At 35.3% G+C, this 24,405-nt stretch overlaps 2 protein-coding genes across 2 annotated transcripts; one reads left to right on the top strand and one right to left on the bottom strand.

Annotated features, from left to right (window-relative positions):
- Positions 1–4,979: 4,979 nt before the first annotated feature.
- On the bottom strand, positions 4,980–14,164 carry LOC145606790 (nuclear poly(A) polymerase 1-like). Its single transcript, XM_081662620.1, has 12 exons — positions 13,356–14,164; positions 13,179–13,256; positions 12,955–13,062; positions 11,563–11,625; positions 11,309–11,470; positions 10,493–10,606; positions 10,255–10,317; positions 9,758–10,087; positions 7,506–7,670; positions 6,531–7,412; positions 5,729–5,790; positions 4,980–5,639 (listed from the first exon to the last, which is right to left on the bottom strand). The coding sequence occupies exons 1-12, from the start codon at positions 13,470–13,472 to the stop codon at positions 5,594–5,596; spliced, it is 2,190 nt and encodes a 729-aa protein (XP_081518746.1). The 5' UTR covers positions 13,473–14,164; the 3' UTR covers positions 4,980–5,593.
- Positions 14,165–17,888: 3,724 nt separating this feature from the next.
- LOC145607871 (small ribosomal subunit protein uS12) lies at positions 17,889–20,903 on the top strand. Its single transcript, XM_081663466.1, has 4 exons — positions 17,889–18,027; positions 18,743–18,898; positions 18,995–19,121; positions 20,597–20,903. The coding sequence occupies exons 1-4, from the start codon at positions 18,023–18,025 to the stop codon at positions 20,735–20,737; spliced, it is 429 nt and encodes a 142-aa protein (XP_081519592.1). The 5' UTR covers positions 17,889–18,022; the 3' UTR covers positions 20,738–20,903.
- The last annotated feature ends 3,502 nt before the right edge of the window (positions 20,904–24,405 follow it).

Here is a 24,405-nt window from a genome sequence, read left to right as displayed (position 1 = left end):
CTGAGGTCGAGATGCTTAAGGTTTCGAAGATAGGTTAATTCCATAGTACCCAAATCCAAATTAGTCATCGAGGTGATATTTCCTAGTGATGGAGGTATCGAACCAAAAAATGAGTTGCTTGCCAACTTCAAGACTTGGAGCTTTGGGAGGAGACTCACTTCATTTGAGATCCTCCCCGAAATCTTGTTCATCGTCAAGTCCAATACCTTGAGCTCGCGCAACTTACTTATGTTCGATGGGATTGAACCCTCTAACTTGTTAGTGCTCAAGTTAAGAACTTTCAAGCGAAGTAGGTTACATACTTCCTTTGGAATTGTGTTGGTAAGTTGGTTGTTTTGAAGTTGTAGAGATTGGAGAAATGAAAGTTTACCTATAAATTTGTAATTTTTTTGACCTTTTTTTTCGCCCAGAAATAAAAATTGCCGAGATGTTTACCATGGTTCCTAATATCCTCCGGGAGTCCAATTGGATCGGTGGAACCACCCTATATGCCCTTAAACAGTCATTTTAACCGTTTACAACTTGTAATGATTTCGTAAACTCAAGCCTACCACGTACGTTTATGACAAAATATAATGATCATATATGGTTGCAACAACATTATATGACCCCGAGATATATTTCCTAGGGTCTGAAAACTTTTCGCCACTGGGCCCCGAAACCTCAAATTTTCCTCAAAAAACGTGAATTATAGCCTTCAATTTTGTAATTTTTTGACCTTTTTTTCTTCAGGTAATAAAAAATTACGAGATGTTTACCATGGTCCCTAATACCCTCCGGGAGTCCAATTGGGTCGGTAGAACCATCCAATATGCCCTTAAATAATCATTTTATCCGTTCACAACTTGTAGTGATTTCATAAACTCAAGCCTACCACGGATGTTTATGGCAACATGTAATGATCTTATATGGTTTCAAACGGAATTATATGACCTCAAGATATATCCCTTAGGGTCTCAAGCTTTTTGCCACCGGGGCCCGAAACCTCAAAATTTCCTCAAAAGCGTAGATTATAGCCTTCAATTTTGTAATTGTTTGACCTTTTTTCACCCGAAAATAAAAATTGCTGAGATGTTTACCATGGTTTCTAATATCCTCCGGGAGTCCAATTGGGTCAGTTGAACCATCCAATATGCCCTTAAACGGTCATTTTACCCGTTCACAACTTGAAGTGATTTCATAAATTCAAGCCTACCACGTACGTTTATGACAACATATAATGAGCATATATGGTTTTAAACGGCATTACTTGACCCCGAGATATATCCCCTAGGGTCTGAAAACTTTTCACCACTGGGCCCCCGAAACCTCAAAATTTCCTCAAAAACATAGATTATAGCTTTCAATTTTGTAATTTTTTGACCTTTTTCGCCCGAAAATAAAAATTGACGAGATGTTTACCGTGGTCCCCAATATTCTCCGGGAGTCCAATTGGGTCAATGGAACCATCCAATATGCCCTTAAACGATCATTTCACCCGTTCTCAACTTGCAGTGACTTCGTAAATTCAAGCCTACCACGGACGTGTATGACAACATATAATGATCATATGTGGTTTCAAACGGCATTATATGACCCTGAGATGTATCCCTTTGGGTCTCAAAACTTTTCGCCACCAGGCCCCGAAACCTCAAAATTTCCTCACAAACGTGGATTATAGCCTTCAATTTTGTAATTTTTTGACATTATTTCGATCGTGAAAAATTACTGAGGTGTTTACTATAGTCCCTAATACCCTCTGGAAGTCCAATTAGGTCGGTAGAACCATACAATATGCCCTTAAACAGTCATTTTACCCGTTCACAACTTGTAGTGATTTCGTAAACTCAAGCCTACCACGTATGTTTATGACAACATATATATAATGATCATATATGGTTTTAAACGACATTATTTGACCTTGAAATATATCCCTTAGGGTTTTAACACTTTTCACCACCGAACCTTGAAACCCTCAAAATTTACTCAAAAAGCATGGATTATAGCCTTCACTTTTGTAATATTTTTGACCTTTTTTCGATGGGAAATAGATTTACCAAGATGTTTACAATGGTCCCTAATACCTTCCAGAAGTCTAATTGGGTCAGCGGAACATTCCAATATGCTCTTAAAAGGTCATTTTACCCGTTCACAGCTTGTAGTGATTTCATAAACTCAAGACTACCACGGACGTTTATGACAACATATAATGATCATATATGGTTTCAAACGACATTATATGACCTTGAGATGTATCCCTTAGAGTTTCAAGTCTTTTCGCCACCGGGCCATGAAACCTCAAAATTTCCGTGGATTATAACCTTCAATTTTGTAATTTTTTGACCTTTTTTCGCCCGGAAATAAAAATTGCTGAGATGTTTACCATGGTCCCTAATATCCTCCGGGAGTCTAATTGGGTCGATGGAACCATCCAATATGCCCTTAAACGGTCATTTTACCCGTTCACAACTTGTAGTGATTTCGTAAACTCAAGCTTACCACGGACGTGTATGACAACATATAATGATCATTTGTGGTTTCAAACGGCATTATATGACCCTGAGATGTATCCCTTAGGGTCTCAAGGATTTTCGCCACTAGGCCTTGAAACCTCAAAATTTCCTCAAAAAGCGTGGATTATAGCCTTCCATTTTGTAATTTTTTGACCTTTTTTCGCTCGGAAATAAAATTTGTCAAGGTGTTTACCATGGTCCCTAATACACTCTGGGAGCCCAATTGGGTCAGTGGACCCATCCAATATGCCCTTAAACGGTCATTTTATCTGTTCACAACTTGTAGTGATTTCATAAATTCAAGCCTACCACGTACGTTGATGACAACATATAATGATCATATATGTTTAAACGGCATTATATGACCCTGAGATATATCCCTAGGATCTCAACACCTTTTGCCAGTATGCCACCGGACCCCGAAACCTCAAAATTTCCTCAAAAAGCGTGGATTATAGCCTTCCATTTTGTAATTTTTTGACCTTTTTTCGCTCGGAAATAAAAATTGTCGAGGTGTTTACCATGGTCCCTAAAACACTCTGGGAGTCCAATTGGGTCAGTGGAACCATCCAATATGCCCTTAAACGGTCATTTTACCCGTTCACAACTTGCAGTGATTTCATAAACTCAAGCCTGCCACGTACGTTGATGACAACATATAACGATCATATATTTTAAACGGCAGTATATGACCCTGAGATATATCCCCTATGATCTCAACACCTTTTGCCACCGGACCCCGAAACCTCAAAATTTCCTCAAAAAGTGTGGATTATAAGTGCATCATTGATTATAAAATCTTTTATATTCATCCGGGTGCATATAACAATTCAAGGATGATTTTTTTCTCATTTGATATGAATCTGTTCATTTTTTAATTTATAAAATGAGTTAAAAATACCTGGGTGTTTATAATTTTTTTATTTATAACACACGAGTATAAACCTAGAAAATTTTCAATGTGAAAGTTTTTTTTTTCTATACTATATACTAATGTATTTTTTTTTTTGACACATTTTGACTTTTGCACTATTCGCACTCTTCTTTGATTGTATAATAAAAATGTAGTCATATAGGAACTTATTAAATTCGCCATGATATAAATTTTCCAAATATCGTTTTTTAAAATTTTTTGTTTATCAATGATTATAGATATTAACGATCGAAGTTGTATATTAGCAAACGTGACAAAAAAAACGCGTCAAATAAATTGAAACGAAGAAAGTATTTGACAATAAAATACAGATGGGGATATTTAGACATTTAGTTGCCTAACAAAGTTCGGATAAGAGTTGAAAATAACTCTTAAAAGTCACCCAAAAAAAAATATTTACCAATTCTAAAAGAAAGTCCAATTTAGTAAATTTACCAAGTCTAACATAGTATTTGAAACTTTCACTCACTAGTCAGTAGTCACTAGGGCTGTCAAAAGCTGACACGACACGACAACCCGACACGAAATAAGCGGGTTTGGGTCAAGAATTCTCGACCCGTTTAAATAATTGGGTCGACACGAACACGACACGTAATTAAACGGGTTAGGTTTGGGTTGAAATTTTCAACCCGAAACCGACACGCTTAACCCGATTATGTAAATGGGTTGAACGACAACTCGTTAACACGAACCCAACACGCTCAACCCGATTATTAAGTAGAAAAGAAACCTGAATTTTTTATTCTAAACTTTTTTTTTAAAACATTATTCTAAACTTGTACTATACTGGTTGTAGAAAGCATTGGCGCCATACTTAAATTTTGGGGATTGTTTGGCGGTTTAATTTGGCGGACAGATAATTTTTTTTTACTTTTTTACATTTTCACTTTTCCACTTTAGAGGATTCTAGATAGTACTCAATTACTCTTTATTTAAGACTTAATCATGTATGTAATCTATGAACTTAAGTACTGATGCATGTTTTAGAAGTTGTCATTTTGAAGGTTGGGACTTGGGACAACTCTTATGTATTGGTTGGGTTGCTAAAACCATTATCTTTATGTTCTTGTAGTTTTTTTTTGCCAAAATCAGTAGCTTTAATCTCTTGTAATATCGTTAATGATGTATGTCTTTTTAATTATTATGTTGAATATTAATTAGTTTATTATATATTATGTGGGTTAAAAGGTTACCCGGGTAACCCGTTTTATACATGGGTTAGGTTTGGATCAAGGGTTTTCAACCCGTTTAATAAATGGGTTAGGTTTGGGTCAAGGGTTTTTCAACTCGTTTAATATTATCACGAACACGAATACGACACGACTCGTTTGACAGCCCTAGTAGTCACAGTCAAAGTGAGACTTTCAGCTATGAAAGGCTTGAAAGCAGAATAAAATGGGCATTAAATTTAACCATCATGAATAATAAAATTCCACATGATTTATTTTCTTATGTATAAATCATAAAAGTTAGTTATAGGTGTATGCGTAAATAGTGTAAAAATCAATATAAGTCAGTTACAAAAGAACAGAAGTAGAAACTAAAGGTAAAAATACGGCAAAGAAAGTTTTATATTGATTATTAAAATGGATACGGACATAACATGAATGTGTAATACTCATGAAACATAAAAAGGGTTAACAAAATTTAACCTCCAACATGAAATAATCTGCATCATATATTATTAACCTCCAAAATTAAACATCTAGCAGCATAAGTCATAATTAACTCGGTAAAAACGATTTTAGACTTTTCGTAGTATGTCTTCAAAATGCCGCCTTTGGGGTTCCCTCAGATTTTCTTCAAGTCTCAAAGTTGCCTCCAGTCGTTGAGCTTGCACTACTCTGATTAGTTTCATGATTTCTAAAACAGCGTTGCAAGTAACGAAGATGAGCAACAGTCGCGCAGATTAAAAAGTGCCTCTAATATCCTTATAAACTGATCTCGGTAAATGTTTGTAGTGCATACTACTATGCAGTATGCACCTCCTATGGCTCTACTATCTCATGGATGACAAGGCACAGTTGTTATATTCAAGATTTATTGACATTTTATACAAAGTAAACCATTCATACAGATCGTATATTTCTGATGAAGGGATATTATGGCCTCAGGAAAGCTTCCAAGATTTGGACCACCCCGAAGCACTAACCTAAAGCTCGCTCCTTCATGAGCCATGACTTGTAGCTTTACCCAAGGACGTAAAGCTGAGCCTGCAAAAGAAAAAGCATTGGACTTTGGTGATTGAAATTAACTCCACAAAGAGAACGTCAAAATAATAATAATATACTGCAAGAATTACCTAATAAGCGGCTTTTTTTGTACAGGAGCGGTTATAGGTCCTGGCATTGTAAGTTCAGCAGGCTGCACAAATATAACAAGCAAAGATAATCAAACCACATGCAGTAAGCATCTACTCACCCAAAAAAAAAGCAGGTACAAACCCTCCAATCAACTAATAATTAACAATTACAGTGTTTTAGAAAACATTCACAAAAATATCAAAAGCAAGAGGGGAGAGAAGGAAAAAAAAAAATACTCTTAAATCAATGACGCAAAAGACGTAAAATAGGGTAAAGAGTGGTTTTCATTTCCATAATTTTTCCGAGTTCAAAACTTCTCCATTTGAAAAAATGGAAAATGTACGCCCTCTTTTCTTCCCTCCCCTTCTAAACCAACCAAATTATTGCCCAGCTAAGGTAATATACCTATCAACTCTTTCCCCTACCCTCCAAATCCCCTCAACCAAGCATACAGCACAAGCTGGCAGAGATATCTTTATAATGATTTCGGAATTAAAGGGGAAAAAAAAACCCGTGCTCCACCTAAAAAGATAATAAGTACGACAATACTTTTTGGAGATCCCAGATTCTAGAGATAGCTAAATATCTCCATTGGGTAGATTAGCCACCTGCAACCTCTAAACTCTAATATATAACAACATAATACTCTTACTAGTGCTTGGATCCCACTACCTATCAAAATACGAAGTATATTGCTATTAATGTCATCATTTTTAGGGCCTCGGGAACATTTATGACATGTTAATCATTGATAATTCAAGTGAAAGTAAAAGAGAGAATGATCCAGGAATAGGAAAAGACCTCAAGCTCTTCCAAACTCCCATTAGCAAATGAACTGGAGTGAGCAGCAGTTGCACCAGATATTCCAATTTCCACTGCTTCCATAACAGACGAGGTCTCCTGTGACAACTTAGCAGCTTCTCCAGAATATTCAACTTGATGAGCATTTTCTACATCAGCCTCTAGCTCATCAAGCTCAGGTAGATCTTGCGGAGCACCGTATGGACCTGACATCATCTTTTCAATAGCCACCTTCTCTGCCTCATTGGAGTTGGATGACGCAGTAGGAACTGATGCAGTACTGAGAGGCGGACTTTGTTGGACAGATCTATCAAGTTCACCATTATTTGCGGGATGTAACATTTCTGTATCTGTTCTCTCAGTATTCGCCTCACTAGATCCATCCATTTCTAGATGATCCACTTTTACTAAAGAAGTTGCAGTGCTGATAGGACTACCTGCATGACCTCCTTCACTTATAGAAGGCAAAGACGGTGAAAGTCTGGGCAATCCCACACCAGATACGGTATCATCATTCTCCTTTTTTCTCCTCTTGCCATCACCTAGCTTACTTAGACCAGACTTCTTCTCACGAGATCGCTTACTTTCTCCGGAAGGTTTTGTAGGACGAATACCCCCAGGAAATACAAAAGCTGGTATATTATTTTTCGTTACATAGCTAACCCGGATTTCCATTCCAGGTTTCCACATGGTATACATATTAACAGTTTGCTTAAATTCATCAACGGTAATCCTTATATCAAACTTTTGGCGTTCTCCAGTTTGAACCTCTTTTGTACGCTGCAAACCCATGAAATAAGAGCTATGAAAAGGTTTGGATTCATCTGTGAATTCACCTGGGTGAGGATGGCATTGAAGCATATTGTACGTGTGCCTTTCAATCTGGATTGGCATAAACAAATTTCAGAAATGGATTCCACAACAGATACGTGTATAAAATTCCAATCATGTTATTGTAAATAATTTCTATTATACCTTTAGCGTAAGTGTACGAAGACGAGACTCAACCCAACCTTTCCATTTCTGATAGTCATCAGCATTTTCAGCGTTAATGTCTATCTGCAGATAGTGTTTATACGCATTGAAGAAAGGATATGGCTCAAAAAGTGAATCCCAGTCACCCTTGTTGGATTCCATAGCCTGAAAGTGAATACAATCACCAATCAGAACTACAGAAGGAAGAATACAGGAAAGAACCAAAAAAACACATAAAGCCCAGCATGTCATCAGAATTGCAGTGTAGCCACAACTCAATGGTACAGCTTGGCAGACCAAGACAGCTGAGATATCCCCATGTTTGAAGACAACAGTCACTTACTATTGACAAACCTATAAGAGCTTTCTATAACTAAATATCTCATAATACTCTGTATGTAACATTAGCATCACAACATAAGCTACAATACTGATTGATTGATAGAAACAGGAAGGTAATAAACTGGGCCTCCTATAAAAGGGCGAGACCAAACACAACCCTTCTCCCAACGAATAGGGAAAGACAATTAGAAGTTAAGAGAAAAAGAAATGCATAGTAGAGTGAGGAGATATCACACAAGAGAAAAGAAATGACATAGGAGACACAGATGCTCAATCTCCACTCAATAGATTACAAGCATCGAAACAAAATTAAACAGGATCCAGTGTCATCTACATTCATGGCCAGATTGGCCACTAATATAGACCCTAGACTGCCCTTGGAGACGTAAATAAAAAAATTAATAATAATAAAAAAATTAAAAAAATTTAAAAGAAAAATAAAAAAAAAAAAAAAAAAGAAAAAAAAAAAAAGAAAGATGTAATATTACTCATATTCATCTGCATCCACAAGAGATCCCCAAGGTATGACTCTAAACTAATGCCAATCTAATTAAGACAGACCTAAAAAGCAGTAAGACACTTTTTTTTTGAGATTTCCAGCTGACCCCGTTAGGTTTTGTCAAGGTTGAAAGCTTCAACCGTTAGAGAGGTTTCTAGGTCACAATAGAGTACTAGAATGCAGGAAACTAAACAGCTCAATAATTAAAGAAAGTACTCCAATATTTTTCCAAAACTTTCCAATAATACTGTCTGATAGAAACAAGCCATGAGCTACTCAAAATCAGAAAATATATTCCGCCATAATCGACTCAAGTCAAGCTAAAGTCGTGCGCTATCTACAACTTCAGTTCAAGTCCACACATGGAAAATCAATAAGACACACGTTGAATTAAATATATGAATTAAATAAATTTTAAATAAAAAAAAGAGTAGTTTGAAGGCTAAAAGTAGTGATAACCATATCGGAACTGATATACGATACATAAGCATATCCCAACAGCATAAGAATCAAAGTCTTAATCCCTCCCATAATAATGATTCTAGTGAGCATTTTCAGGGCAATCTAAATAATCAAATGGTAAATGGTAAGGAAAGCTGAACTGTAACTTTTAACATCATATATGATAATCTTTTTTGATAAATTAATGTTAAAACTTCTATGTAGCCAAAGACAATATCATCTGACACCCCCACAAACATAGATACGAAGTTCATCTTAAAATGCTATTTGAAGACACACTTTAGATCTTGTGTTAAATACAATCGATATTCTCAACAAACATAAGATCGCCAACATACAACTCACAGGAACCTCCGAGTATCAACCAGCTTTTTTTGCAATTCCTAAGGAACTCCCACAAGTGTGAGAGCCTAAAATGTTCCAGCATGACAACTTTGGGTCCAATTATTCCAGGAGCCAGTGCCACCCAATACATGATTTCCCTCTTAATTCTTCATAGATTTTCCAAATACAACGGCACAAGAGGCTTCTGAGAGGGACTTATAAGAATTGATAGTGACAGTCAATATGGCGTGCAAAGTTATATGTCCAGCGGGCATGAGAGATAACCAGAACTATAAGGCAATGACAAAATCCACACCCATGCTCTAGTACTAAAGATCTAGACTTCTACATAAATAGACAGTATAACTTGTACTAATAAAGATCTGAAATGGACCAAAATATGTAGGAAACATATAACATAGAGGCAGATACTTCCAGTGGAGCCCAACACTACACACAACACTACCCTTCCCTCCTCTCTCTGAGTTCATTGCACAAAGGCAAGAGATATAAAATAGAGGGGGGTGGGGAGGGGAAAACAAAGGTAAATGAGACATCATACTAGCGATAGGGATCCTCATACACATGGAGAAAACATGGCATCAACATATTCAAGAAATAATACCTCACAAATGTCATATCCCCTCTGGAACTCTTCTGTCATAATCCGCAGAGTACTGGATGAGACATTATAACTAGAATTCATGCATGGATATGCAGGAGTTATTATAGGCATCAAATGGTATCTATCCTTGGGATTCCTCCTTGGATCCCAAACTTGCAGACCAAGAGATCCCTCTTCAATATCACAGAGCATGACAGGATTGGGCCACCTCCATTGAGTATAAACCCTAAAGAAGCGAGAGACTAACATATTGGGCAATGCGTTGGGATACAACTGACAAATACGAGCGACTAGTAGTGCCCAATTAATACCGCCAAGAAACCCAGCCACCTAACCATGAAATGAAAGAAAGTATTAAGATCCACATATTCCACACACACACACACACACACACACACACACACACAACAACAACAACAAAAAGGTGAATAAAATTTGATTGGAGCCTCTATCAAGACAGTTTATTTACATAAAACGAGGAAATAACTCATTCTTACATTTGAATAGACACCACGACGTTTTGCCCAAAATCGCATGCATCTAAGTGTAGTACGGAAATTCTGCAACAAGCGGTAAAAGTTCAGCAAATATACCTACTTTAAAGACCAAAAATTGCACGGGTTACTCAACTTCAAACTGTCACAGGAATATTTGGCTCCTTCAACCATCATAAGCACCCACTTTCGTAAAGACAACTTAAGATACTGTAAATCAGACTTTACAAGCAATGCAGACCTGTATATTTGGCACCAAGCGCAAAATTTGATCTGTAACTCTACAACCATTAAGACTGCGAACAGTCTGCTCATCAGCATTTTGCAAAATTGAATCTTGGGAGACATCCAAATCCTACATTATAAGATATAGAGCAAAACAGCACATAAGCATCATATGAGACACACATATTCTTCAATATTAAATAGGCAAGTTTCTGATTCTCTCCCCATCAGCACACAGCACTCACATGAAACATGATCAAGATACCTCAACCATATAAACCTGCACAAATCTGACTGCTAAAATCTTCCTCAAAATGACAGATAGAAGTTAAGAATACGTTGGGGAGAGCAGGAGAGATATTTAGAAACTTTATAAGGGGAAACTGTCCTTCACTACCTCCTGTGAGACCCTCGCAAAAACAATGGAGGACTTCAACTCCAGAAACTAATCTAACCTAAGAAGGAAGTGAAGCAAATGGGCATGAACTTTTTAAGGGCAAAATCATAGTTACACGAGATATACAAAATTCATCAAACAGTTGGGGCCAATACATATATGATTATAGATAAAGACATACTAGCCAACCTAAGCAAGTAAGCAATAAGACAAGCTAAGTAGCTAACATGCATATACATCAATACAATATGTATCAGAATTTCAGTTCCTCTATGCCTCAATGGGAACCAAGCGCATAGAGTGTAAAATGATCATGATAGAAGTCACATTTTTATTCAACATGAACACAAAATCAAAAAAGAAACCAAAGTTCGTAAAAGTAGCATGCAAATGAGATAAGTCAGACAGCTGTATTAATGTGGGGATAATACTCACTTCAGGAACCACCCAAAGCGACAATTTTGCATAAAGAAGATCTATGGACACCCCATTGAACTTAAATCTCATCACCGGGACAAAAGCATCAGGCACAGGGTGCAACTCTGTAACCTCTGGCATCTCAGAAAGCATCCGGTGGAGTTCTCCAAAGAAATCTTCCTATATCCAGTAAAACATAACAAGTAAAGGGGACACTGAAGTAGGGAAAAAAATTGGGAAAGGTATAGAAGCAGACAAAAGTTATATCTTACCTCTCGCGTAGCGTGTCTAGGGCCAACACACAGGGTATCTATATCAGCACCAGGACTATGCACCTAGTTACAATGACAAAAAAAATTTTAAAAATTAAAAAAAAAAAAAAAAATGAAATTTCGGTGAAGTTGGCACTATTACAGTAAGTGCTTGGAAAAAAGAAAGGTAAACTGATAAGTAATTTCCAAAAAACACAAGCTACTAAACACTAGTGTTTTCCAGATCACTATTTTCAGCTTCAGCCGACCTGGAGCATCAACATGGTGGAATTGTTGGAATTTGGGAGGATAAGATATAGATTATTACTCCTAAGTCCTAACAAGCAGAAATTAAAAATTTCTTTAAACATGTGCTTTCCTATTTTAAACACAATTTCAGTCTCTTTCCCAAGGTTATGAATCACCAAATATTCATCCACCATAAAGAACCAGCCTAGTATTTCTTCAACAATCAACATCTGTATACTCAGTACATGCTTAGAAAGAGCCCAAAAATACTACTTACATATCTAAAAACAATCACAAGCTAGAATTGCAAGCTTAAAAGAAATACTTTCAAAAAAAGGAAATTACCCACAAAAAGCCACAATTCACGCAATAAAGCTAGGTTTAGTTACTATTATAATCAAACCCTAGTTAATGATCTAGCCTTTTCCCTTCACTTCAAGCTTATACAGCTCAGATTGTGTCCCAATGTAATTAGGTAGTTTCAACATTGACAATAACTTCTTCCATCATACTTATATTCCACTGGATGTTGATCAATACAACAATTTGGCCACATCATCATCATCTACCTCTCATGACGTTTAATTCTTAAATTACAAAAAGAGAATTGGTTTTTAGTGCAATTCGCATGGATTGGGACAAGCCATATCAAATTATCCACTTGTCATCCCACCAGACATGGGGCCATATGTGGATAGCAACTTGAGCACTTTGCAGTTAAACTTTTAAGACTCCAAAGAAGAAGCACACAGCACAACTCAACTGACTTAAGACCTCAACCATCACCTAGAAGCTTAAACTAAAGAATAAAGAACATACAACGAATAAGCTAGGAGCTAGTTATAATACCCTTAAAACGCTTGCAATTCTAGTGATAAGTTGGCTTTTCCAGTACAAATTGATCATTGTTAAGGTCTCCTAATTCAGTTGGATGGAATATCTATTATGGAGTACAACAGAAGCCAGCATAATTTGACTTTTTCCTAGTGAAGGAATTGCTATACATTCGAGAGTCGATATGACCCAAACGTGAAAATCTTAATAAGAATCCTCTAATGTAAGCAAAGATGAATAATTCACAAGAGAAATTAAAGATCCTTAATAAGAAGGGAGTGAGGGGAGAACCAGCAACAGCAGCAGCAAACATCAAAAAAGGTTTCATACCCCAAGTCGATATGACCCAAACGTGAAAATCTTTGCGTTTGCTTCTTGCACCAATTGTTCATTCAAACCCTTGGCTCGGCTAACTGTTTTCACCCAGTGCTTCACAATCTATCCAAAGCCAACAAAAATAACCCAAAACATTTTGAATATCACAAGCTCAAATCAGCATAACAATTCAACAAAACAAGAAAACCAAATAAAATACACACAAAACGCAGCTTAACCTGGTCTAATCTTCCAAGCACTTCTTCCCTTCTCACAGCCTCCTCCTGCTGCTCGTACAAACCCACATTTTCCAAGTACTGTAAAATCGAGATTCTCACTTCAGTATGGCCTCAAACAGTTCACAATAGATGATCAACAAAGCAACCAATTCTACGATAAGAAAACTGTAAATTAACCTTTTCAAGTTCATGGGTCTTGTTCACATCATATTCCGTTGGTCCACCAAACGATATTGGCTCGGTTATGCCCAATCGTTGCCCATTATATAGATTGGTCACGCCCAAATTAGCCATTAATTCAAGCTCAAAGGTTAATACCCTTCGCCCTGTTTTTCCCTAACAAGTATCCTTTTCCTGTTCTTTGTTTTTTTTCGCTATAATTTTATTACCATCAACAAAATTGATTTCTTTTTTCCACCATTTATTTCAAGAATCCTTTTTTGCTTTTCGTTTTTTTTTTCTTTTATTTTATTTCCCAAAATATAAACTTTTGCACAGGAATTTAATCAACAACTCAGAGAATTAAAAAAAATTATGGAAAAAAACTACGAAATAAAGAAGAACGAAGAACGAGAAATCTGTTAATGTGTAGTATAGGGATTACAAGATACAATCAGCCGCATAAATCAAACGAATTAAAACTACAACAAAATTGAAGCATGAATTGGGGGAAAATTAAACGATTATCTAATACAATAGAGAAACCCTAATTTCATCAAATTGACAAAATTAAACAACCAAAATTAGGGTAAAATCGAAAGCTTATCACAAAGATCAACGAGCGGATAATCAATCGACAAAATCTTCCGCTCCTTGCTGCTTTGAACTTGGATTAGATTTCCGCCATCAACCCAGAAATTGAGAATTGTGCTCTCCTTCGAATTTTGATAGGAGAGAAGAGAGAGAGAGAGTAGAGATATTTGTAGAAAAGTTTGGGGGAGAAAAGGTGGCTAGTTTAACTGATGCTGCTCCCCTTTAGTGTAAACAAAATCCCTCCAATCGGCCAATAGCATTATTCCTTCCGTTCTTAAATAATGTGTTCTCGACTTCTCGTGTTGTAAAGTTGTCACTTAACTAGGGTTTTGATTAAGGAAATTACGAGTATTTAAAATGCACATAATTTCATATATTCGCACCCAAATAATCAATTCAATTGAAACTGACAACAAAAAAAATTGGAACACCTTTTTCTTGTAACTTGTTTATGGTTTTTTGTTTTCAAAATAACAAAAAATTGAAAACAGAAAATTATGCCAAACGGCCCAAACTAGTAGTTTAGATGGGTTGAATCATGTGGGTATTAACTAGGTGCTCATAAATTATACTTAGAGTCCTTATATCCTTATTAGTTTGCCTCATTGCAATTTTGTGACTCGGATTTACAAAACTCGGACTACAAATTTTCACTAATCTATTAGAAACTATATAGTCATGCAGGATTTTGTTGGATTCGTTTCAATGTCTAATCTTAAAATATTATTATATTATAATTTTGCATAAAGATATTTATATTTTAAGATGTGTCTTAGAAACAAGAAAAAGTCTAATAAGGCAAACAAATCGAGACAGAGAAGTAATTTTTTTAACATATAGATAACTACAAAGGCATAAAGAGCAAATGATATTTGATAATAGGTTTTTGGTACCACCTCCAATACTTTAACCTAGTTTACATGCACGGCTAAATTAGAATGTTCATCTAAATGCACACTGCAAACTGTACAACAAATGAAATAACATATTTTTATCTTTCTTTAGTTGTGTGGAATTTCTCTTTACGAAAAAATGCACAATTTTTCAAAGGATTACCTCCATTATTTTTGCAAATTATAAGATTGAAGTTTATTCTTATAGTATAGAGAGGGGATATGATCTTAACAGAGAAAATCATCATTCAAAACTTTATGAGAAAAATCAAGTTCATAAGTCTAACGTACAAAAAAAAATGTAAATCAGGGATAGAATGATAATTTCAGCTAATAAATAAGGGGTAGTTTTGTCATTTCAGCTAATAAGTGAAGGGTAGCTTTGTCATTTAACCTCATAAATGAAGCGTAGCTTTGTTTCATCTACTTTTTTTTTTCTTTATTCACAGGTTATTATTTGTTTCTCAGAGTTTATAGTGACTTACGAATTTTATTCGTAACAATTTTGATTGGTGACTAGTTAGTTTGTTTCATAAAGATACTGTGTAGAGATGAAATTGACTCATTTATTGCCGAAAGAAAAAGTATTTCTCAAGCTATATTAGTTATTATTGCCTTTTTTCATTTTATGTGTTTTTGGAGGTGAAAATGATGTTCATTTGATTAAGATGCATGTTAAATTAAAATTGTAACATCTTATACAGTACGTTTAGAATAATAAATATCTTGGTATGCGAAAATAAGCTTATTGCATACCCTATTCATACAAAATTAAGTAGCAAAGAAGCTTCCCTTCCACTGTCCGAAAAAATACAAATTTATCGCCTTAGTAAACAAATTTTATGGCAAGTATGTAATTGTTTTTCCTTGAGATTTGTGCTTTTAGAATCAAACTAATCAATTCTTGTACTTTGGTATGGCTTTGTTCAAAAAAACCACTTCGTGTTTCTTCAAGCTCAACTTCAACGACAGAGTTAAAGTTCAGCTTCATTCAATGGAGTATGGAAAACTCTCTTATCCTTTGGAGTTAATCATGCCATTTATTAATTTCTTTGTTTTTTCTTAATTAGATTTTTCATTTAATTTATTTAACGACGAATCCGTCAGAATTGGTGGTCGATGTCAATGGAGATTAAAAAAATGAAGTTGTCGACATCGGTGTTGGAAATGGTGGTGTCAGAAGAAGAGGAAGGTGGAGGAGATGAATGGTGATGTCGGAATTAAAGGAAGGAGGAAGTAGAATGGAGAATGACAAGTATAACCAACTAGCACCACCACATAGTGTTATACTAATAAGCAAAAAAACAGAATTAACTTATCTCTTGATGCGTGAACCAAACCGACAATAGCCGCGTCGTGGAGAACCACTGACCTAAAAGACGATTCCGCGCTACCTCCCGCTGCAGTAGACAATTGCGGTCGCCCTCCAGGATAAGCACGGCGCCGGAGTTTATGTGCACTCACAAACCCGACTGGAACTCAGAATACTTGCCCAGAAAACAGAACGAAAAGAACATGTGTTTAGATAATTTTTAGAGAAGAGAGAAGACTGATTGTGTTGTGTATTTAGAATGAGAAAACCACGGAGCATTTATAGGCTGAAGAGGAAAAACGGGAAGCATAAAAGGTGGGAAGAATCTGGCCAAGAAAATGACCAGATTAATTTGGTCAGTCAACAAACCGAGGCAAGAAACAAGGGAGTGAATTAATCAGCTAAAAACAAGGGATTAATGGCTGATTAATTCCCACAACAGTCAGAAAATCCCAACAGTAAAAAACGGATACTTAGGAATATTCTGTTAACAAGAAAAAGGAAATAAAATTTCTCCAAAAAGATAACAAGGACCCACGCCCGCGCATCGCATTCCCCAAGACCCCAAGGCCCGAGCCCGACCCGACCCGGCTCGGCTCGGCGCGCGCGTGTGTGGAGTAACACACACCTCCAACTTACTCAACTAAGAAGTGCTAAAGCACTACAATATAAAAACAAGGAAAAACCTTCCTCCCCAATCAATGTGGGACTTTTCCCCTTTCATTTGTTTTTCTCTCCCTCTTATTTTTCCCAACACTCTAGTTTTATATCAAGAACTTCCAACACATAGCGGGACCAATCTACGAACCACTCTTCACCAACAGCCAGCACGAACACCCAACACAAGGAAACACCCAACCCACCACTAGACCCACCACCACGAATACCAAACTTACAATCAAACTCACAATCAAACCCATTAACCCCACAATTGAACCCACAATCAAAATCCCGAACCCCACAATCAAACTCGAACCCAAAACCCTAAACCCATAGCCCACAAACTCAAACCAACGGAAACCAGCAGATTTGGAAAACTCACAACAAAAAGGTGGTCTTCTTCAACAGTTGACGAGAACAGGGTTAGAGGAAGAGAGAGAAAAACAATGGGATGAGGTAGAAGATGAAGAAATTTGACGATGAAGGAAGAGAGAGAAAGAAGATGAATAAATTTGATGATATTAGAAAGACAAGGTGAGTTTAATCAGATTAGATTTAATTAGTTTTAAATAATAATATTTTTTTGACAGAATAATTAATAATGTTTAAATTAAAGTATGTAATTGAGGTTATAAAGTTTTATATAAGGGTGTTTTTTTGTAATTTCAATAAAAAAATTTACTAAAAAAAGACAAGATTTGGAAATGTTGCGAGCAATATGTAGCATCCGTTTTTTTGTAAATGTTGCGAGTAATATGAAACCGAGGTAAGGCCTGTTCTTTTCAGCTTAATTTCAGTTCAGTTTAGTTCAGCTCTAATCAATTCAGTTCAGTTTCTAATTTTTTTTTCTCTCCTAAATAATTCATTTCAGCTCTAAGTTAAGTTAAGTTTATTTAAGTTCAACTCCAACCAGTTTGGTTCAGTCAAGTAAATCAGAATAAACCCGTAGTAAATCTATTCGGAAATGTACTAATGATAATGATAATGATAATGATAATGACCAACGAGTAATGAGAGCAAGATTTGGGCCTTATGGCACTGTCTATATTACTTCAAGCTCATACAAATCAACTACAAAGCCCAAATCATTTTAAAAAAAAAAACCCTTTTATAAACCAAAACTAAGAATTAGGGTTTTTTTTGTTGGTTCACCATTATCGCGAGTTCAGTCTCCTTCATCCTCGCCTCTTCATCACAGTCGGCGCGAATCTTCAAAGCTTGCAATCATGGGGTTAGTCTCTCTCTTTTTCTCTCCTCTCTAAAATGGTGGTGTTGTTTCAATCGCACTTTTAATTCATTTTCTTGCTTTATTGTCCTTCAAATTTCTCTTTTTTGTTCAGCTGTTAATTTGGGGATTTGTATTTCTATAATCATCTCAAAATTGGTTTTTTGTTACATTGTATCATATGGAAAATCTAAGAAACTATATTTGATGCTCATGTTAAAAAATTTATTGGGTTTTTTTTTTTTTTTTTTCAAATTTGTTGTATTCAAGTTTATAGGAAGATTATTGTGTTAGATTGAACTATTGGTTTATGTAGTAATTGAAATCAGGTAAAAATTGGTTTGGAGGTAATTTGATTTTTTGCCTGGGTTTTGACGAGAAATTTGAAATATAGTGTTATGTGAAATGGGTTATATATCTGGTTGCTGGGATATGATTGACAGTGGAGATTGCAATAGTTTATCAGAATATTGATGTATCGATATTCGATATGATTATCATCCTGTTTTAATTGGAGATTTGATAGGGGTGAGATTTGTGGAAAACTGAGTAGTTGTCGACTGAATCGTCAAATTTGATAGGTGTGAGATGTGGTAATCAGGGTAATGGTTTTTCTTTGGGTTGGATTTGAAGTAATGCTTAAGAGTATAATTGTGTTAATTTTTTTATTTTAGATGGCGTGTTCTTTATTTTTAACATGGGTGAAACTATTACGGTGCAGTAAGACGCATGGAATGGGAGCTGCGCGCAAGCTTAAGTCCCACCGCAGAAGGCAAAGGTGGGCTGACAAGTCTTACAAGAAGTCACATCTTGGAAATGAATGGAAGAAGCCATTTGCTGGATCTTCTCATGCTAAGGGCATTGTTTTGGAAAAGATGTAGGATTATGTCAACTCTCTGCTTACTAATTTGATTTTGTATGCTTTTTTTTTTTTTTTTTTGTATGAGAACTTATGCAAAGAGTTTTGATGCAGTGGTATTGAAGCTAAACAGCCCAACTCTGCTATCAGAAAGTGTGCTCGTGTGCAGTTGATTAAGAATGGAAAGAAGATTGCTGCTTTCGTTCCCAATGATGGTTGTTTGAACTTCATTGAGGAAAATGTAAGTCCTTTTTATAAGTGTATGCAAGCATATGCACTTACTGATTCAAAAACTGTTTCTTTGTGAATTTGCTGGTACTTTATGCCTTTCGACACAAACTTAGTGGTAAGACTATGACTTAGTAAGCTGTAGTGTGAGAGCATGATAATATGAGATACTCTGTATCTTCAAATGATTGTCGATCATTGAATTGTCTGTAGAAGCATGTGTACCATTGATTTTAAATACTTTTTGATGTGCTTTAGGAAACTTTCTTCTCTAAACATCGGTCTGAACGTCAGATAGTTTCCAAACTACCTCTAATTTGACCAGAAAATTTTCTTTCTGTTGAATGTCTGTTTTCCTTCAATCTATCATAACTTCCTCTCACTGAGCATACACTCATCTCCCCAATCTTCGTCGCTTTTAATTATCTATCTTTTTTGTTGCTTCCTCATATCTACCATTTGCTAGTCACTACCAGTAGCCAAGTAGTTTTTAATGGTGATTACACTAACTCTATCAGGAACCCCACTTGATGCTTCTACCATGGTTGACAGAGATGTCTTTCTAATCTGTTCCCTTTTTGCTCACTTCTGCTTTCTACAACTGCTTTTGTATGAAGGGTGGAGGGTAGGTGAAAAAACTATATTGGTGGCAGTGTTGGTTGTGTGGCTGATTTGTACTCGTATTCTGGAAACAGAACAAAGAGAAGGTTGTGCGATGTAGGGAAAAATGGTTTTAAATCCAAATTCTATTGATGGGGGCCTTTGGAAGATAAGTGTCTTAAATAACAAACTCTAAACAGCTTCAGTCATTTGTTAACAATCATTAGTTTTAGAAATGATGTCATTCGTTTTCTGTTGAGAATTATTTGGAAAAATACTGGCATCGGATTACTGAAGGCTTAACATTAGTAACATTGCTTTTCTTATATTATGAACTCTTGAGCCCAGTTTATTAAGAAACATATAAAAACACGAGTGTGCACTCTTTCTTTGCTGGTTTATCTGATGCTTCTGCCAGTACTCTTCCTGCACTCACTCGTGTGCAGTATACATGGTGCAGCTATATCCTTATGAATTAATACTAATTGTATAATATTGCGTTGGAGATTATATAGCCTGAGAAAATAAGATCAGTCAGACACTGTTGGTTTTTGATCCTTTCTTGAGCAAATCATCAGAAAAAAGCTGTTCTAAGATATTGCTACTTCATACTACTTATCAAAGAACAATGAATCGTTCTCTTTTTATGAAAGATATTTACATGATTGGTAGAAGAGTTCAAGGTCTTCTGTTACATTTATGTAGTTCAACTTTGTGTTTGGGCATAACTTCATGCTGGAAATTTGGATCATGCATTTGGTTCTGGAATTCTTATTTTACCTGTTTATATTTGTTACCAGATTGTATGGAATTTGATATTGTGTACAATATTATCTCTTTGGATGCTCTGCTATTCCTTCCGTTCTTAAGGAGTTGTGGTTTGTGCAGGATGAGGTGTTGATTGCTGGATTTGGTCGTAAAGGACATGCTGTGGGAGATATTCCTGGAGTCCGTTTTAAGGTTGTCAAGGTTGCTGGTGTCTCTCTTCTAGCCCTCTTCAAGGAAAAGAAGGAAAAACCCAGATCTTAGGTTAAGGTTGTTGATTTAGTCTTAAATTTTGCCTACTCAGATGAAACTTGTACCCTTTAAAATGGAAACTGAATGTCTTTAAAAACGGATACCCTCCCTACTTTGTTTTTGTGCTCTATTTGTGTCTATTCAAGATGATTTTCTATATTATTAGTTATTGCTCATACTTCCAATTGGTTTATTTACTTCTCTTTCACATGTCACAAAGGTATAATTGCCGGAATCATGTCAACAAGATCACATTTGTTGGATATGCTGGAATTTGCTCTAAAACACGAGAATTAACCATTCATTCATTCATTCTCTAAGATTTGTCGATCATCCCTCTGTATAAAATCTGTTACAACGTTTGTCTAGAACTAAATCGGCCTAGGGCGGCTAAGTGAGCTAGAGCAATGGCTTGGCCCAATTGGATTGTTATATGGGCACAGTAATTGGGCCTGCCTTCTAACATTACAATAGCTTAGTGCTTAGAAATTAGAATTGAAGTCAAATAGTACAAGTAAAAAAAAAAAAATTCAATCATCAAGAAGTGAAAAATTGTAAAAATTTGATCACCAAATGTACCCTTAACTCTTTATAAACTGGTCATTTGTTTTGCTTATTATGGCTTCAATGCGAGCATTTTGTTCTGTTTATCAGATGTGTCGTTCAAATAAGTCCAGTGGAGCCTTTTGTTTGGGGGACTAGCTATGCAGAAAGTTGTACTGAGTGCCACTTCGAGTACCAGCGTTGGTTATCATGAAAAGCACAAGGAATTCAAGGAAGATCCAAATTCATCTTTAAGAGAGTGGTTGAGAGGTAAAGAAGAGTACGTTGAGAGGTGTCCGTTTTGTGGCCATACCATTGAGAAGGCCGAGGGATGCAACCATGTCAAATGTAAATGTTGGAAGCATCTGTGTTTGATTTGTTTGCAGTACATTGTTGATAGTGATAAATGTTACTGCGTATAAAATACAACCACTTGAGGGACATTCATCAAGGGATTTCATGAAGACGGCGTTTATCTAAATCTAAACCATAATAGGTTATATTCTTATAAATACAAGTATACAACGTTCTTCACATGCTCATTTTTTTAATTTGAGCTCAATTGAGGGTGATTTAAAAACTTCACTAACTTTTGTTTTTTATGAGGGGAGGGGGGAGGGGGGAGGGGGGGGTGGTGTTTGAAACATAAATCAGAAGATGTTTGTTTGTTGTTCTACCGGATTTACCCTTTAAACTAATCCGGATTTTGGGATCAGTTTTGGGTGGTTAGGTTCCAGTCTCCTTCCAATTGTTGCTGCGGGGATCGAATACGGGTCCTCCTGCCAAGTACAGTTTCAATCACCACTATATCAACAACCAATTGGTAGCACAAATAATAAGATAAGATTCATACAAGTAACCTTTTTTTTTTCCTTTGTTTTTTTTTTTGTAGATATCTCTTATAAATACATGTCTTGAAGAATAAATATTGCTTTTAAAACCATGAGAAAGTGAACTTGCAAATTAGCCCATTAGGATTAGTTTGGTGCTTTGAAGTATTTGGCAAATTTTAAGATGCACCATGGTGCACCTATTTCTAGGTGCACCACACCTATACTTTTGAACAATCAGTAAAAAAATCTGAACAATTGCAAATTTTGAACATGTAGTAAAAACATCTGAACATCGCAAATTTTGAACATTTAGTTAAAAAATCTGAACAATTGCAATGCATCATGCCTATACTTTTGAACATTTAGTAAAAGAAATCTGAACAATCAAGAATTTTGAACATTTAGTTAAAAAATCTGAACATCACAATTTTGAACATTTAGTAAAAAAAATATGAACAATCGCAATGCACCACGCCTATAATTTTGAACTTTTAGTAAAAAAAAATATGAACAATAAAAAATTTTGAACATTTAGTAAAAAAAATCTGAACAATCGCAAATTTTAAATTATTACGAGTCAGACAAATTTTGAACTGACTCGTAATAATTCAATAGTTTTGTAATATAAACTGAACATTTAATGCATACAAAATGAACATTTCTTGATAAAATATGAACATAAAAATTGCATGTTTATGTTTAATTTTTGTGACGTGTTCATATTCTTTTTACTAAATGTTCATTTTTTGTAAAATGTTCAATTTTTTTTACTAAATGTTCAAAAGTATAGCCATGGTGCACCTATTTCTAGGTGCACCATGGTGCACATAATACTAATTGGAAGTATTTTGAAGTAATTACGGTTTAATTTTGATTTTTGAATTAAGTATGATTGAATTTGGCCCAAAACTATCTAAACCAATCCAAGTAGTAAGTCAACATTAATATTAATTTGACTAATTAGCTGACAGATAAAATGTTATTGTTATAACTTATACTTCGTACTCCCTCCGTCACTTAATACAATGCCTCTTTTTCTTTATTATGTGAGGAATAATTGCTCAAAAGAGGCATTGTACAGTATATTTGTATTAAGGGACGGAGAGAATACTACGTAACTTATAATGATTGCAGAAGTCGTACATATCTATCGACCTTAATTAATATGCTTAGTTTGTACCTATTGATCTTTAAAACATTGGAAATAAGACCTCACAAACAATCAAATTAATTTGCTCCTTACTAATATTAACTTAACTTGGACACCTATCACCCTCAATGCCACAAGAAAATTGACAATAATACAGCTTGACCCACAGAATGAAAAGAACAACCGAAAAAAAAAAATGAAGAGAAAATGAAAGGGAAAGTGGCAAAAATAAAAATAAAAATAAAAAAATAAAATTGAGTGATGACAGAGGAGAATACAAGTGGATAGAATTAAATTAGGATTAGGATTGACTGTTCAGGTTGCTGGAATCGCACCAAACTATTTTATCAACCATTCAACATTACCTTATTATTTCTATTTTACCATGTGCTTAGTGGATACATTATCTTGCTTTCTTAATTAATACTAAATCTTTCGAAACTTTCAACAGATATTTTCCTAATTATTTTACTAATATTTTCTCATTTTCGGATTAAACCTGCATTATTGTACTGGATATGGCTTATTTAAGGTTAAAGGGAGTAATTATATTTGGATCTTGCTAACGAACGTTCCCGGGGTGTTCGATAAGCATTTAAAATATTACCTAAAGTGGTATTAATTTGGAAAAGTATGACAAAATCACGCATCGATCGGTTTAATTAATGCTAATGTTAATTTAATCTTTCTACTTTTAGCTAACTTATCCACCGTCCCCGGGGCGTTCGTTAGCTTTTGCCAATATATTTAGACCTATTTAGCAAAGTTATATTAAAACTTTAAAATAAATTCTTCGTCCATGCTTTTTGTAATTACGTCTTGAGTTTTATGCTAATTCGCAGTTTAATTATCTTTTTGAAGAAATTATAAAAAGCATACTTTTGATTTTCATTTAAAAGTTTATATTAAGACAGATTCAATAGGATTTTACTAAAGACAATAAAAAGAGTTTGTGTAAATAATGTAAATTTCAAACATTGGTATACCGTATACAACAATGATGTTAAGGGAAAGAAAAAAGAAAGGTAATATGTATCTATTAGAGTGATTTCCTCAATCTAATAAGCTTTATTGCTTATAACTTTCTTGCAAATTAAAACACCTTTTGATATAGTAGCTTTTCATCTCAACTAGCTAAAATACTTGAAATATCT

The sequence above is a fragment of the Chenopodium album genome, chromosome 23 (assembly GCF_948465745.1).
Source record: "Chenopodium album chromosome 23, dcCheAlbu1.1, whole genome shotgun sequence".
Taxonomy (NCBI): domain Eukaryota; kingdom Viridiplantae; phylum Streptophyta; class Magnoliopsida; order Caryophyllales; family Amaranthaceae; genus Chenopodium; species Chenopodium album.
This window is presented reverse-complemented; position numbering and strand designations above follow the sequence as displayed.

What these genes read in the sequence shown, in the direction of transcription:
- LOC145606790 (XM_081662620.1), bottom strand. Translation starts at nt 13,472, where the DNA reads ATGGCTAATTTGGGCGTGACCAATCTATATAATGGGCAACGATTGGGC. An exon ending in CGCTTTGGGTGGTTCCTGAA is followed by an intron (nt 10,607 to 11,308) that starts GTGAGTATTATC and finishes CTTATAATGTAG; the next exon opens with GATTTGGATGTCTCCCAAGA. An exon ending in GGGGATATGACATTTGTGAG is followed by an intron (nt 7,671 to 9,757) that starts GTATTATTTCTT and finishes ATTCACTTTCAG; the next exon opens with GCTATGGAATCCAACAAGGG.
- LOC145607871 (XM_081663466.1), top strand. An exon ending in GGCATTGTTTTGGAAAAGAT is followed by an intron (nt 18,899 to 18,994) that starts GTAGGATTATGT and finishes GTTTTGATGCAG; the next exon opens with TGGTATTGAAGCTAAACAGC. An exon ending in TGAACTTCATTGAGGAAAAT is followed by an intron (nt 19,122 to 20,596) that starts GTAAGTCCTTTT and finishes TGGTTTGTGCAG; the next exon opens with GATGAGGTGTTGATTGCTGG.